The 16,595-nt window shown below is 36.6% G+C and overlaps 1 protein-coding gene across 4 annotated transcripts in view; it reads right to left on the reverse strand.

The window, feature by feature from the left end:
* The window catches only part of LOC126251832 (cyclic GMP-AMP synthase-like receptor), a 387,508-nt gene that overhangs the window by 299,039 nt on the left and 71,874 nt on the right, over nucleotides 1-16,595 (reverse strand). For all 4 annotated transcript variants that reach the window (XM_049952497.1, XM_049952495.1, XM_049952494.1 and 1 more), the window contains exon 3: nucleotides 12,044-12,211. In XM_049952497.1, the coding sequence (XP_049808454.1) occupies nucleotides 12,044-12,211 (168 nt within the window). The remainder of the gene's footprint in view (nucleotides 1-12,043; nucleotides 12,212-16,595) is intronic.

Here is a 16,595-nt window from a genome sequence, read left to right on the forward strand (position 1 = left end):
TCTGCAATAAGAACAAGCTAGTACATATGAGGGCAAATTTATGTATTGAATTTCATTGACTTTGCACCAGTGCTCTGTGATGCAGATAACTGGACTGTCTAAGGATTGTAACTCAACTTCTAGCTGTTGCACTTTGCTTTTTATACTCTGAATGTTTTGGTGAAGCACTGTTAGAGATTTAATGTTACTTATCTTGGAGGTTTGAAAACTGCTTCCCCAAGAAAATAGTTAAATATACTCGTAAGAAACCTTGTAACAAACCATGGCTTACTAAGGGTATAAAAATATCTTGTAACCGGAAAAGGGAAATGTATCTGACAGCAAGAAAGAGTAGTGACCCAGAAACTATCAAAAATTATAAAAACTACTGTGTTATATTAAGAAAAGTTATTAAAAAATCCAGGAGTATGTGTATCATGTCTGAAATCAGCAACTCTGGTAATAAAATTAAAACAATTTGGAATATTATTAAAAGAGAAACAGGTCAACCAAGAGCAGAGGAAGACAGTATTACCATGAAATTGAATGAAAACTTTACGAACAAAAAGTCAGAAGTTGAAAATATTTTTAATAATCATTTTCTAAATGTTGTGGATATAGTAGGATCCAGGTGTTCATTAGAAGATGCTAGGCTGTTAATGGAAGAGGCCATACCTATGCAATTTGATACAATTGAAATCTCACCCACTTCTCCCTCTGAAATTAGGAAAATAATAAACTTGCTTAAAAGCAAAAACTCACATGGAATTGATGGCATTTCCAGCAAAATACTAAAAGCTTGTTCTCAACAGATAAGTAAGATTCTCAGCCACCTGTGTAATAGCTCTCTGGAACAGGGCATTTTCCCTGATAGACTGAAATATGCTATTGTTATACCTTTGCATAAAAAGGGGGATGGATCTGATGTCAACAATTACCGTCCAATCTCCCTTCTAACAGCTTTATCCAAAAATTTTGAGAAAGTAATGTATTCAAGAGTAGCTTCACATATCTGTAAAAATGAAGTACTAACAAAATGTCAGTTTGGTTTCCAGAAAGGTTTTTCAACAGAAAATGCCATACATGCTTTCACCAGTCAAATTTTGAATGATCTGAATAACCGAACACCACCCATTGGGATTTTTTGTGATCTCTCAAAGGCTTTTGATTGTGTAAATCATGAAATTCTGCTAGACAAGCTCAAGTATTGTGGCATGAGTGGGACAGTGCACAAATGGTTTAATTCGTACCTAACTGGAAGAGTGCAGAAAGTAGAAATAAGTAGTTCTCGTAACATGCAAAGATCAGCACATTCCTCAAACTGGGGAACTATCAAGAATGGGGTTCCACAAGGGTCAGTCTTGGGTCCTTTGTTGTTCTTATTATATATTAATGACTTGCCATTCTATATTCATGAAGAGGCAAAGTTAGTTCTCTTTGCTGATGATACAAGTATAGTAATCACACCTGACAAACAAGAATTAACTGATGAAATTGTCAATACTGTCTTTCAGAAAATTACTAAGTGGTTCCTTGTAAACGGACTCTCACTGAATTTTGATAAGACACAGTACATACAGTTCCGTACAGTGAATGGTATGACGCCATTAATAAATATAGACCTTAATCAGAAGCATATAGCTAAGGTAGAATATTGCAAATTTTTAGGTGTGTCCATTGATGAGAGATTAAATTGGAAGAAACACATTGATGATCTGCTGAAACGTTTGAGTTCAGCTACTTATGCAATAAGGGTCATTGCAAATTTTGGTGATAAACATCTTAGTAAATTAGCTTACTACGCCTATTTTCACTCATTGCTTTCATATGGCATCATATTTTGGGGTAATTCATCACTGAGGAATAAAGTATTTATTGCACAAAAGCGTGTAATCAGAATAATAGCTGGAGTCCACACAAGATCATCCTGCAGACATTTATTTAAGGATCTAGGGATATTCACAGTAGCTTCTCAGTATATATACTCTCTTATGAAATTTGTTATTAACAACCAAACCCAATTCAAAAGCAATAGCAGTGTGCATAACTACAATACTAGGAGAAAGGATGATCTTCACTATTCAAGATTAAATCTAACTTTGGCACAGAAAGGGGTGAATTATACTGGCACTAAAGTCTTTGGTCACTTACCAAATAGTATCAAAAGTCTGACAGATAACCAACAAGTATTTAAGAAGAAATTAAAAGAATTTCTGAATGACAACTCCTTCTACTCCATAGAGGAATTTTTGGATATAAATTAAGAAAAAAAAAAACAAAAAAATATTTAAAAAAATTAAAAAAATAAAAATAAAAAATAAAGAAAAACAAAAAAACACAATAAAATAAAATTGTTATATTAACTTAAGTATGTTGTTAAATTAACCTAATTATGTCATGTATTGGAAAATTCGACTCGTTCCACATCATTACGAAATATCGTATTCATGATCCATGGAACTAGTATTAATCTAATCTAATCTACACCTTGTGGATTTATTGGTTGTTTTTCTTTGAATGCTGTTAGACGTAACATAGATGCTGCAATCTGAAAGGTACAGCACAAATCTATTGTGCTACTACTCCTCTAGACTCCATGAAACTAGACTCCAGAATCAAGATCATGAGCACACCTTCACTTGTGCATGTTTAGAACAGCTTTTGTGCATGCACAACTCACATGTCACAATTACCTTATGGGCCAAATACATATGGATTGGATTAACAATGTGCACAGTTTACAATGTACACAGCTAGCCCTTGCCACTCAACTAGAAGTTTACATCAATTCCACCAGGTGGTAGCACACTGTGGCAGACTTTTGTCCCTGTTCACTCAGCATAAATCCTGATAGACGATCGCATACTCCTCAGATACACTAATTCCCTCAGTATATAGTAAAATTAAATTGGACATCAGTATATGTTAAAGTTGTACTGACAGTAAGCCTATTTTGTGGGTTTCTAAATGGGTTACATAATATTAAGTTATGAATTTCGTCATACTGTAAACCATTTGAGGTAGTGAGAACTGCAAGGGCCTGAAGCACATCACTGTCAGTTGTGTGATGGTAGCATTTTTTCATGCTTTTGAAATCTGTTGTTCTTATGGTGAGTCAGGTTTATCTGTGCTGTAGGTCCACACTGAATATATGAAAATTCTCGAAAAGCTGTATCAATGGTTCCTCTGGTATTCACTTAAATGTGGGATCGATGGCAGTGTGCTTTAGACTCTTAAGGCTCTCAGCACCTCATTTGTATTCTATTCGAGTGACCATGTTGGTAGACATTACTACTTCAGTTTAACCATTTCCACAAATGTAAATTGTGTTTGAAATTGGCTGCTTACTGTGCAGGAATCTGCTTTCATGTGCAGTGTAAACATTAACTATGTTGAATCTATTTTAAATGCTAACAGAAAAGTAAAGCTGTGAGGATGCACCATGCACTGTACTTGGGTAGCTCAGTCAGTAGAGCACTTGCCCAGGAATGGCATTGGTCCTGAGTTTGAGTCTCGTCTGGCAGCAATTTTAATCTGCCAGGATGTTTCACATCAGCACACACTCCACTGCAGAGTGAAAATCTCTTTCTGGGAATGTAAAAATAAATTATTAGCAAAAGTTATTCGCAACGGAACCAGAGTGTCCAAGAATTCCTTTGATTGAGACAATGACAAAACCAGATATGCATGACTAGAAGTGAACATTTAACAAGAGAAGTGTACAGTTAGCACAAGTTTTTGTGTGGGTGTAGTGTAAGAATATTTGATTTTCAGCCCAGAAGTAAATTTATGAACTAATACATCTGTTAGGGATTTTGTACATTTGTCTGAAAAAAATGGAAAATCACAAAAACTACCATTTACACAAAAATGTGAAACAGAGAGCAGCAAAAGCTTACATGTTATTTTGTTATTGCCCTAAACTGTACTTAATTATGTATAAAACAACAAAATTCAACAAAAACAATACTTTCTTTTGTCAGATAAGTTATGCATCTTATTATTATTATTTCTTCTTTACTTTCTCAGACGTTAAGTCTGGTTAAAAACGGAAAGTGACGCGGACCTTGATCAAGCATCACTTCCTTTTAACTGTATGGTATGTGTTATATTGCATTTAGGAACTTTCGGGTAATTGAAAACGTATCAATAATTACGGATTTCTGTAGTTGTATGTATACGTTTGGATGTAGCTGTATTGCATTGATGTACTGGTGGATATTGTGTGGTATGACTCCTGTAGTTGATAGTATAATCGGTATAATGTCAACTTTATCCTGATGCCTCATGTCCTTGACATCCTCAGCCAGTTGGATGTATTTTTCAATTTTTTCTCCTGTTTTCTTCTGGATATTTGTTGTATTGGGTATGGATATTTCAATTAGTTGTGTTAATTTCTTCTTTTTATTGGTGAGTATGATGTCAGGTTTGTTATGTGGTGTTGTTTTATCTGTTATAATGGTTCTGTTCCAGTATAATTTGTATTCATCATTCTCCTGTACATTTTGTGGTGCATACTTGTATGTGGGAACGTGTTGTTTTATTAGTTTATGTTTTATGGCAAGTTGTTGATGTATTATTTTTGCTACATTGTCATGTCTTCTGGGGTATTCTGTATTTGCTAGTATTGTACATCCACTTGTGATGTGATCTACTGTTTCTATTTGTTGTTTGCAAAGTCTGCATTTATCTGTTGTGGTATTGAGATCTTTAATAATATGCTTGCTGTAATATCTGGTGTTTACTGTTTGATCCTGCATTGCAATCATGAATCCTTCCGTCTCACTGTATATATTGCCTTTTCTTAGCCATGTGTTGGATGCGTCTTGATCGATGTGTGGCTGTGTTAGATGATACGGGTGCTTACCATGTAGTGTTTTCTTTTTCCAATTTACTTTCTTCGTATCTGTTGATGTTATGTGATCTAAAGGGTTGTAGAAGTGGTTATGGAATTGCAGTGGTGTAGCCGATGTATTTATATGAGTGATTGCTTTGTGTATTTTGCTAGTTTCTGATCGTTCTAGAAAGAATTTTCTTAAATTGTCTACCTGTCCATAATATAGGTTTTTTATGTCGATAAATCCCCTTCCTCCTTCCTTTCTGCTTAATGTGAATCTTTCTGTTGCTGAATGTATGTGATGTATTCTACATTTGTGGCATTGTGAGCGTGTAAGTGTGTTGAGTGCTTCTAGGTCTGTGTTACTCCATTTCACTACTCCAAATGAGTAGGTCAATATTGGTATGGAATAAGTATTAATAGCTTTCGTCTTGTTTCTTGCTGTCAATTCTGTTTTCAGTATTTTTGTTAGTCTTTGTCTATATTTTTCTTTTATTTCTTCTTTAATATTTGTATTATCTATTCCTATTTTTTGTCTGTATCCTAGATATTTATAGGCATCTGTTTTTTCCATCGCTTCTATGGAGTCACTGTGGTTATTCAATATGTAATCTTCTTGTTTAGTGTGTTTTCCCTTGACTATGCTATTTTTCTTACATTTGTCTGTTCCAAAAGCCATATTTATATCATTGCTGAATACTTCTGTTATCTTTAGTAATTGGTTGAGTTGTTGATTGGTTGCTGCCAGTAGTTTTAGATCATCCATGTATAGCAAATGTGTGATTTTGTGTGGGTATGTTCCAGTAATATTATATCCATAATTTGTATTATTTAGCATGTTGGATAGTGGGTTCAGAGCAAGACAGAACCAGAAAGGACTTAGTGAGTCTCCTTGGTATATTCCACGCTTAATCTGTATTGGCTGTGATGTGATATTATCTGAATTTGATTGGATATTAAGTGTGGTTTTCCAGTTTTTCATTACTATGTTTAGGAACTGTATCAATTTAGGATCTACTTTGTATATTTCCAATATCTGTAATAACCATGAGTGGGGTACACTATCAAAAGCTTTTTGGTAATCAATGTATGCGTAGTGTAGCGACCTTTGTTTAGTTTTAGCTTGATATGTCACCTCTGCATCTATTATCAGTTGCTCTTTACATCCTCATGCTCCTTTGCAACAGCCTTTTTGTTCTTCATTTATAATTTTGTTCTGTGTTGTATGTGCCATTAATTTCTGTGTAATGACTGAAGTTAATATTTTGTAGATTGTTGGTAGGCATGTTATGGGGCGATATTTAGCTGGGTTTGCTGTGTCTGCTTGATCTTTAGGTTTCAGATAAGTTATTCCATGTGTAAGTGTGTCAGGGAATGTGTATGGGTCTGCAATGTAACTGTTAAATAATTTAGTTAGATGTGAATGTGTTGAGGTGAACTTCTTTAGCCAGAAATTTGCTATTTTATCATTTCCAGGGGCTTTCCAATTGTGCATAGAATTAATTGCTTGGGTGACTTCATGATGCAAAATTATCACTTCAGGCATTTGTGGTATCATCTTGTATGAGTCTGTTTCTGTTTGTATCCACCGTGCATGCCTGTTATGTTGTACCGGGTTTGACCATATGTTGCTCCAGAAGTGTTCCATGTCTGTTATGTTTGGTGGATTGTCTATTTTAATGTGTGTGTTATCTATTGTTTGGTAAAATCTCTTTTGGTTTGTGTTGAATGTTTGGTTTTGTTTCCTTCTATTTTCACTTTTTTTTGTACCTTCTAAGTCGTTTGGCCAATGCTTGTAATTTCTGCTTCTTTTCATCTAATTGCTCTATTGCTTCTTGTGAGATTTTACCTAACCTTTTTCGTTTTTTGTCTGATATTTCATTTCTTATAAATTGTGTTAGCTGTCCGATGTCTTTTCTCAGTTTTTCTATTCTGATCTGTAGCTTGTGTTGCCATGCTGGTTTTGTGGGTTTCTTCTGAGTGTTGGTTGGTTCTGATCTCTGCCTAGTGTGTATATTTAGTGTAGTGAGTGCTCCTACATAAACCAGTAGTTGTAACTCTTCCATAGTTGTATTTTCATTTATTTTGTTGTGTATGATTGTGTTGATAGTTGTTACTGTTGTTTCGACTTGTGGGTTATTTGGTGGTCTATGCAAGATTGGTCTAATGTCTGTATTTGTGTCTTTGTATTCTATATATGGCAGCTGAAATTTCTCTTCTATATCTAATATGTGTGTCACTTCTTGTTCTATTTGTGCTTGTTCTGGTGGCTGTCTTAAGATTTCGTTTTCCTCTGATTGTTTAACTGACGCGTTTTGTTCTTTGTTTGTTTTCTCTGGGATGTTTGAGTCCATTACTGTATTTTCTTCTTCTTCTGATTGCACATAATTTTGTTCCAGTATTTGTTGTACTTCTTGTTTGATGTTTTCTAATTCTGACTGGGGTATCCTGTTATTTTTGATTATTACACGGATCTGATCAGCTAGTCGTTGTTCTGTTAAAAATTTTAATTCCGGGTATCTGGTAATAAATGTTGTGTATACTTGTGATCTGTATCCAGTTGTGTTGGTTCCTAGGTTTGTTGCTTGGTAATAACAGAACATGAGGTGTCGATTAACTTCATCTGACCATCTCATCCTCTGTCTTTGTTTTCCTTCTAGGGTGGTTGCAGGAAGTATATCCTGCAAAACACCTCTATTTGGATTTAAATCATTTTCCAGTTGGCTAGCAGTGTCGTTACCATTGTGGGCGGGCATAAGGTTCAAGCATCGTCCCCGACCATGACGGCGCTTGTCCGAGGCTTCTTTAGTTCTGTCCTGAACCAAGTAATCACACTAAAAGGGGGGTTAGCCCTATTAGTGGTTTGTTCTTTTCGTCGCCTTTTATGACTGGCAGAACATACCGGAGACCTATTATTATTATTATTTCTTTACTTTCTCAGACGTTAAGTCTGGTTGAGAATGGAAAGTGACGCGGACCTTGATCAAGCATCACTTCCTATTAACTGTACGGTATGTGTTATATTGCATTTAGGAACTTTCGGGTAATTGAACACGTATCAATAATTACGGATTTCTGTAGTTGTATATATATGTTTGGATGTAGCTGTATTGCATTGATGTACTGGTGGATATTGTGTGGTATGACTCCTGTAGTTGATAGTATAATTGGTATGATGTCAACTTTATCCTGATGCCACATGTCTTTGACTTCCTCAGCCAGTTGGATGTATTTTTCAATTTTTTCTCCTGTTTTCTTTTGTATATTTGTTGTATTGGGTATGGATATTTCGATTAGTTGTGTTAATTTCTTCTTTTTATTGGTGAGTATGATGTCAGGTTTGTTATGTGGCGTTGTTTTATCTGTTATAATGGTTCTGTTCCAGTATAATTTGTATTCATCATTCTCCAGTACATTTTGTGGTGCATACTTGTATGTAGGAACTTGTTGTTTTAAAAGTTTATGTTGAAAGGCAAGCTGTTGATGTATTATTTTTGCGACATTGTCATGTCTTCTGGGGTATTCTGTATTTGCTAGTATTGTACATCCGCTTGTGATGTGATCTACTGTTTCTATTTGTTGTTTACAAAGTCTGCATTTATCTGTTGTGGTATTGGGATCTTTAATAATATGCTTGCTGTATTATTATTATTATTATTATTATTATTATTATTATTATTATTATTATTATTATTAATGTTTTTATTATTATTGGCAGTGGCTTTAGTTGCATAAACTTATTGATAAGCATAATTGTTATACAGCAGTTGCTATTAATTTAAAACTCCCAAATTTATCTGAATCTAAAAACTTGTTAACACCGAGAATGGACACTCAGAAACCACCAATGATTACAATCTTCAATACATTTAAAATTTGCAGCAGTGTGGAACATTTCTAAGGAAAGCCAATTACTTTGTTTTTGTAGATGTTGTTTGCACCTCCCATTGAAACAAGGCAGCCATGTTTTGTGAGATTTGAGCATTCATTGTTTATAGATAATTATTGTTGCATTTAGTTTCAGGTTTTACTTCACTGTAAACACTTTTATTGTTCTTGGTACACATTTACGTGTTTATAAACACATAAGCAGTAGCAGTCATATGTATGTGAGGTCTGCTTGCTCGAGTGAATGAATGTGTGTGTGTGTTTCCTTTTCTGAAGAAGCCTTTGGTTAAAAGCTAATTTGTTTGTTGTCATGCCTGTCTGCAGCTCACTGTTTCATATTTATGATGAGTAGCAACCTATTTTTTCCCTATACTGTTGATATTTCAACCTTGAGTTTCCATAGTTTGACTATGATTTGTTATGGGTTACCATGGTTGTCTTGTGCTTTAAGAAAATGAATGAAAAACTTTAATGCAAATGGTATCAAGTTATTAGAAACAAAAACACTTGAACCATTAATCATACATCAAAGACAAGTATTAACTATATATGAAAAATTTTCTATTATTTCTTTATTACTGATGACTTCATCTCTGGTGTGTGGCATTAAGATATGGTTTTTTTAACCATTTATGTTCACCATATAAATATTTTTTGTATATTTTGAACAGGGTAGGAACATTCATGTAGCCATAATTCAAATTTCCAACAAGCAGGAAATAATTTACAAACTTCAGCTAAATTTGTGAGTTTAATAACTTCACTGCAAATGATGATTGTCATAACAGCATTCATAGTGGATACTTCATTTATGTGAGAAGTAATTTCATGCCCTTAACTGTTAGCAAGAATAATATGTGTTCTGCATGCTTCTGCTTACTGGGAGCATTGACACCACACATTCACAGTATCAAGTTCCATGTTTTTACACAGTAACATAGGTGATCCATGAGGGAAAACAATGAATCACTATTTGTGTGCTGAACTGCCTATCTTTTGTAAATGTGATGACATGCTAAATGATACAGAGGGTCCAAAATCAATTACAACAGAACAGAATAGACCAACAACACTTATTCTGGTAGAAATGGATCACTCTTGGTGAGAAGTAAGAATATCTACATACACACGACACTTTGGATAAGGTGACAGCATCGGTCACTGGTACGTTTGACAGTCTCTCCCATTTATAGTACAGCAGGTCAGACAGATAATTAGTTTTCAAATAATTTGCCTATTCCTTACACAACCTTTTTACACTCACACCCATACATTCAAATCATATTGTTATTGTCAGTTGTACACGGGTATTTCAAGTGAAAAATGAATTCTGACCTCTGCTGAATAACAACGCAATAGTTTATTTAATATAACTGAAAAAATAACACTTCTTTCTCAATGGACCAGGTTTGCTGTTGATTTATAGCAATTTAGTCACTGTTAACAATTAGTACAGTTTCTGACAGATGCTCCATTTTATTAATGTATACCTTGATTGTGTATAAAATTTCTTCGTTGTGATGGGATCTGCAGAAAATTATGAATGAATTACTTTTTTCAACACATTTTTGTGATTACACATACAGATATAATCTGTAGTGGTAGTCAGGATGTATGGAGTGATTAGGTACCCCCCCCCCCCCCCCCCTACAGGTTTCAGTGAAGGTGCAAGTTGATAGAGATTCATGGAGCCAGTAGGATGTCCACTAATAAATCATAGAAGACACATTAAATGTTTATTTATTCCCTGAGATACAGCAGCTGTGTTGTTGCAGGCAGTTTCCAGGATCAGACACCATCCCTGGAGTGCAGAAAGGAGGCTAACATCACTCCGATAGGTGATGATGTACAACATCAGAGTGCATCCAGAGCAGTAGGCAACTGTGTTGATCTCTGCAGAAGTTGGCCACATTGGGCAGTACCAATGTGCTGCCCTTTGCAGCAAACACTTGAGCATAAAGGGATGAACTGAGGACTCCATTGTAGGCAGCAGTGACCATGGCCTGCAGGGCAGAATGTGCCCACATAAAGCAAGCCAGCAGCAGTAGCGTTTTGCCACACAGGAAAAATGGTGGCTCAGCACTTACTCAGGCCCTGGTGGGAAACATGGGCCACAATGTAAGCATCCTGCATTTGACAGAAGTCAACCAGCAGCTGGCCTACCAGCTGGAAGGCACAAGCTCAGTTTCTGGTGGCATCTGGACTTCGGCATCTCATAGTTTTGCAGCTAGTGAAAGCAGAGATGGAATAACACACTTCAGTTCAATGGCTGGCTTTTACTACCTCTTGTAGAAGGTTGCAGGTCAAAGCAGACACTACATAGCTGAAATGGTCAGTATTATAGTGGCTCATCCCAGCCCTTTATTGACAGGACATCATTCTGCATCAAATAAACCACAGTACAGCTGCAGCACAAGGCTTGGGCATGTGGTAATCACGTCACTACTGCTACAGTCTGGTTTCCATATTTTCATTGCATCAGTAGTGTTACAGCCCTGACTGCAGCATCAGGGCTGAAATAACTTGTTCTATTTTAGTGACTAGCAGTGATTCTTGCTGTTTTGTGACAACCTTCATATAATTTCTTGTTAAAGAATACATAGCCATCTCCTATCTGCCTGGCTTCTCTAAGTTTCTTGTCTCAAGCCTGCAGTGACATTTTGTATTAACTAAATTATGGCTTTCAATGCCCCAAGAACAGTGGCCCAGTGGTGAAACAAATCAAAGGCATCAGAGAAACTTGCTTCATAAATTTATGAGATTATAAGTCTGTGGAATTTTTTTGGTCCAGATAATCACTAAAGAGTTCATTACAAAAACACTGTATTTCAACAATCAACTGTTATAATTAAAAGGAAGGAAATGGAAAGGAATAAAAATTAAAATTTAGTTTTCCTGACATTGAACTCATTAGAGAAGCACTAGACAAGTTGGAGTAGGAAATGAAGTAATTTGTTGTTGCTATATTTTGAAAGCATTACTCCAAAACAGGAATCTGAATCATGTTCTTCACAAAAATGAACTTCATTCACCATGTTGTCCAATGACAGAAGTGTGCCACAATTTCACAAAAGTGACCAAGACAGCATTTTCATGTACATAGTGCACTCTGGTGAGCTCATGGAGACTTTTACTTTCAGTATCAGAACAGCTCTAGACGACACAATTGCTAATCTGATTCCTGTATGAAATGGACTTTTTCCACACAATGCCCTCCTAGTGATGATTAATATAATAGTTCTCTTTAGTTTGCACACATTGTTGATGTAGATACTCACATATACCAGCATGTCAATAGGTATGAACCTATATTATATGTTGTTCATGTGTCCCACTTACCTGCAACTCACCAATCCATGATGGAAGCCACAATTCAAAATCAATATCAAATTCATCAGGCATGTCAATTTTCAAGTTTTCATAAAAACTTCCAACATACTGTTTCTGTCGAAAAAGTGCAGCAAAAGTTGGATTTTTTTTCATTTCATATACCAGCAAAAGAAAAATCTGCAAAGAAGTGGCTTTATTAAACTCTCAGTTTAGCTTTGTGAAGCAATGGATTTTGCATCAAGATATTATAAGATATGACAGATACTTTTTTATTTGCTCACAAATAGCTGTTGCCATTTCACATCACACTATTACATTATATCCCTAGGATACAATAATTTACTACAAAACTGAATTTACCCTTCTACTATTTCCATAATCTTTGGCATTTTGTCACCAAGGCTCAGGTATTTAAATTTAATGATGTTTTCAGGAGATGGACAAAGGACACCTGGTAATTTTTCCATTCCTTTACTCCTCTGCCAACAGTATCAGATGTTCAAAATGAATATTGTGGTTGTAAGGCTTTGTAGCATTTATTCCATTAGAGTTATAAGTAATACATAAATTGAAAGAATGGCTCAATTTTAGTTTTGTCTGTATACCTGTTACAAGCTCAAAAGTCTACAGATTAGGGTTTATGCGGCAACTTTGCAAACAAAATGTTGCTACATGATAATGAATATTTCCTGGATTGTGTTGCCTTCAGTGATAAATAGGCATTTCACCTAAGTGGAATAGAAACAAACATAACATGCCCATCTGTGGGTCAGCAAACCCCAATGAGATGGTACAGTTGCAATGAGACTCCCCTATTCCGAATGTTTTTATGCTGTATTCTGGCAGGAGGTTTATGGGCCTCTCTTTTTCGCTGAAGCAACTGTAACTGGTGTTTTTATCTTGATGCACTAGAACTATAGCTCTTCCCTCAACTGGAAGTTAGTTACTTAGTTAGTTAGTCAGTTAGAAGCTGAACCACAGAACGTTATCTGGCTGCAAGATGACATGCTGCCTAACTGGCACAAATCAGAATTTGATTGGTCAAATGGCATTCTATCTGACCACTGGATCTGCCAAAAGGGGCCAGATGTTTTGCATGACCTCTATATTCACACAGTCTGGCACCATGTGATTTTTACCTTTGGGAGTTCATAAAGGATCATGTGTATATGCCTCTGCTACCAGCTGATCTACAATGACTTAAGAAACAGGACTGAAGCAGTTGTTGCAACAATTATTCCAGACACACCGATCAAGGTTCGAGCAGAACTCACTTATCAACCCAATGTGTGCCAAGTATTGAATGGTGCTCACTTGTAAGAAAAACTGTTTGAGGCACTCTTTCAGTTGAAGTATAATTTATAATTTTATGTTGACTGTATTAAATCTAAAAAGCCTTAACATCACAGTATTCATTTTGAAAGACACATTTTTAAATTCATTGTTGTTCCACTATTTCACATTTATTTTGTGCTGGTGGGTCTTTCCCTCCCTTATACAAACCATCAGTGGCCAGTCTTACTCATGTACCTTCTCGTCTCATGCATTCTCAGCCAGTTATGACTGGTAAATTCCAACCTGCCCTCCCCCCTATCTGCTCACTACTTTGCTTCTTTGTGTGTAATCTCCCAATTTAAATTTATTAATTATTTCTGAGGTACTAATTGTTTTTTGGTGGGTCTCTCCAATATTCCAAACAGCCATCTGCTGCATTCATCGTATCTGCCCTGACACATATTTTTACTGATCACTGCTCATCCCTGCAGCATCCTCCAAATGGAGTCAGACAAGCAATATGTGGGCTTTCTCCTTTTACTCTTGCTTGTAAAACTTTCAGAACTATCATTAACATGTGCAGAGACTTACTTGACATGAAAAAAGACGTGGGATGCCTCCCAGTATTGTGTCAGACCTCCTTTTGCCCAAATAATGGAGCAACACTGTGTGGTATGGACTCAAGTCGTTGGAAGTCAGCTGCAAAAATACTGAGCCATGGCATCCCTATAGCCACTCATAACTCCTGAAGTGTTGCCAGAGCAGTATTTTGTGCACAAACAATTCCTTGATTATGTCCCATAAATGTTCAATGGGATTTAGGTGATCTGGCCAAATCATCCACTCAAATTGTCCAGAATGTTCTTCAAACATTCAAAACTTGTTGCCCAGTGAAATTGTATAGTGTCATCTATAAAAATTCCATCATTGTTTGGGATCACACTGTCCACAAATGGCTGAAAATGGTCTGAAAGTAGTTGAATATAACCATTTCCAGTCAATGATCAGTTCTGCTGGACCAAAGGACCCAATCCAGTCTGTGTAAACACAGACCACACCATTAGGTAGCCACCAACAGCTTTCACAGTGCCTCGTTGACAACTTGGGTCCATGGCTTCATGGAGTCTACACCACGCTTGAACCATACCATCAGTTCTTATCAACTGACCAGACCACCGTTTACCAGTTGTCTCAGGTTCAGCCAATATGTTCACAAGTCCAGGAGAGCTGCTGAAGAAAATGTTGTGCTGTTGGCAAAGGTACTTCCGTATGTTGTCTGCTTCCATTGGCCACTAATGGCAAATTTTGCAGCACTGTCCTAATGAATATATTTGTCACATGTTCCGCATTGATTTCTGCAGTTAGTTCATGCATTTTTACTTGCCTGTTAGCACTACAACTCTACATAAATGCTGCTGATCTCAGTCATTAAGTGGAGGCTGTTGGCTACTGCATTCTCCATGATGAGAGGAAATACCTGAAATTTGCTATTCTTGCCACACTCTTGACACTCTGGATCTCAAAATATTTAATTTCCTATTGTGTTCTGAAATGGAATGACTCATGCATGCAGCTCCAGCTACCATTCTGCATTACCTTCATATGCCCATAATATTAGAAACCTTTTCAGATGAATCACTTGAGTACAAACTGTAGCTCCACCAATGCACAGCCGTTTTACACCTCATGTACATGATACTGTCTGTCATCCTCTGTATTTTTGTATACTGCATTCACATGACATTTGTCATCTCTGTGTATATGTCTTGTTTACTCCCTTACTTTATGAAGTTCCAAATGTAGTTACCCAGCACTTATTGTTATGCCCTAGGCCATTTCTATGCATATAGTTTCTGATAACTCCTAGATTTTTCTGAATAATCTCACAGTCATTTCAGTTTTTCACTTCCCTGTAAACAACTACTAGTAAGTCATCAGCAAATAGTCTTAACTCTGAGTTTATACCTTCTTCAACACCACTGACATAAATTAGAATCACATGGCCCTAATTTACTGCCTTGTGGTACATCTCCCTCTATCATCACTAGCTTTCATGGGAACTCTCCCAGTTTTTCTGCGTTGCAGATGTTCTGTGGCCCAACATATTACTCTTTCATCAAGATCCAATCCTTGCAGGTTTTTTTTGCAGTATCATGTCATTGACCCTATCAAAAGTTTTGGAAAAATCAGTGACTATACAGTCAAGTTACCCTCTCCAGTCAATCACTTCTGATGTTACCTGCTGAAAAATGAGCTAACTGTAACCAGCATGAAAAGCCAGCTCTGAATCCATGTTGGCTCCTACACCACCATATAACTTCCTGCAAACAGTCTCAGGCATATTTATTTATAATCCCTTCAAATGCACTGCCCGACAACAAAATCACCCAGGAAGGAAGGTGGAAATTAAATGAAACTTTGCGGGCTGAAATGGTACGTGATGCTATTTCAGTGATCACAGAATCAAACTAATTTACAAAGAAGATGGCAATGTGAGGTCACTTACCAGTATGACATTGCACCCCTGTTACCCTCGATGCATGCACTGACTCAGTTGGGAGGAGTGTCATAAAGCCATTGTATATTCTCCTGAGTCAAGCTAGCCCAAAACTGTTGGGATAGCACAGAAATGCAATTCATCACAGTACACAATGTGATGCCATTCATAAGCAGTACTTGCTTGCCAGTTGTGACAACACTCCAATGACAGCCTTCTCACAGGACAGTGATACCCTCATCTGTCTGCTGCTAGTTTCTGACCAGTGTTGCAGGATGACACAGAATGTTGCAGGGAATCCATTACTTCTTCTCGTATGGCAGACACACATGTGAAGAGGTTACAGTATGTTTGGTATGGAATATGGAAAGCCTACACTGTGGTGGCGAGATATGGTTGTCCAGAATCTTGATTATGAGTATGCCTGCCTTCAGATTCCCACATCATCCAACATTTGGCCAGTGTCACACCTGAATGCCCACAAATCTGGATATTGCATGAGTTGACCAGCCAGCCAAATGGAGACTGTCAGGTGCTGATAAAGCTGTCTCACATGCATATGTGGCATCTCCACGTCTTTCACAGTGACCACTCAGCATCTGACACTGTTCACCTGTTCACATTCCTTGTGTACCATAACAGGCCTGATAACAACACAAAACATGAACAACATTAATGTACTCTGGTGGCTACTCTACCTGTCACAGCGAATTGTAACTATAATCATTTACATACATGCCAATGATGTGTGCATATATGAAGCTACATATACATCTAGCCTCATCTTTT

Source organism: Schistocerca nitens, chromosome 4 (genome assembly GCF_023898315.1).
Source record: "Schistocerca nitens isolate TAMUIC-IGC-003100 chromosome 4, iqSchNite1.1, whole genome shotgun sequence".
In the NCBI taxonomy this organism is placed as follows: Eukaryota; Metazoa; Arthropoda; class Insecta; order Orthoptera; family Acrididae; genus Schistocerca; species Schistocerca nitens.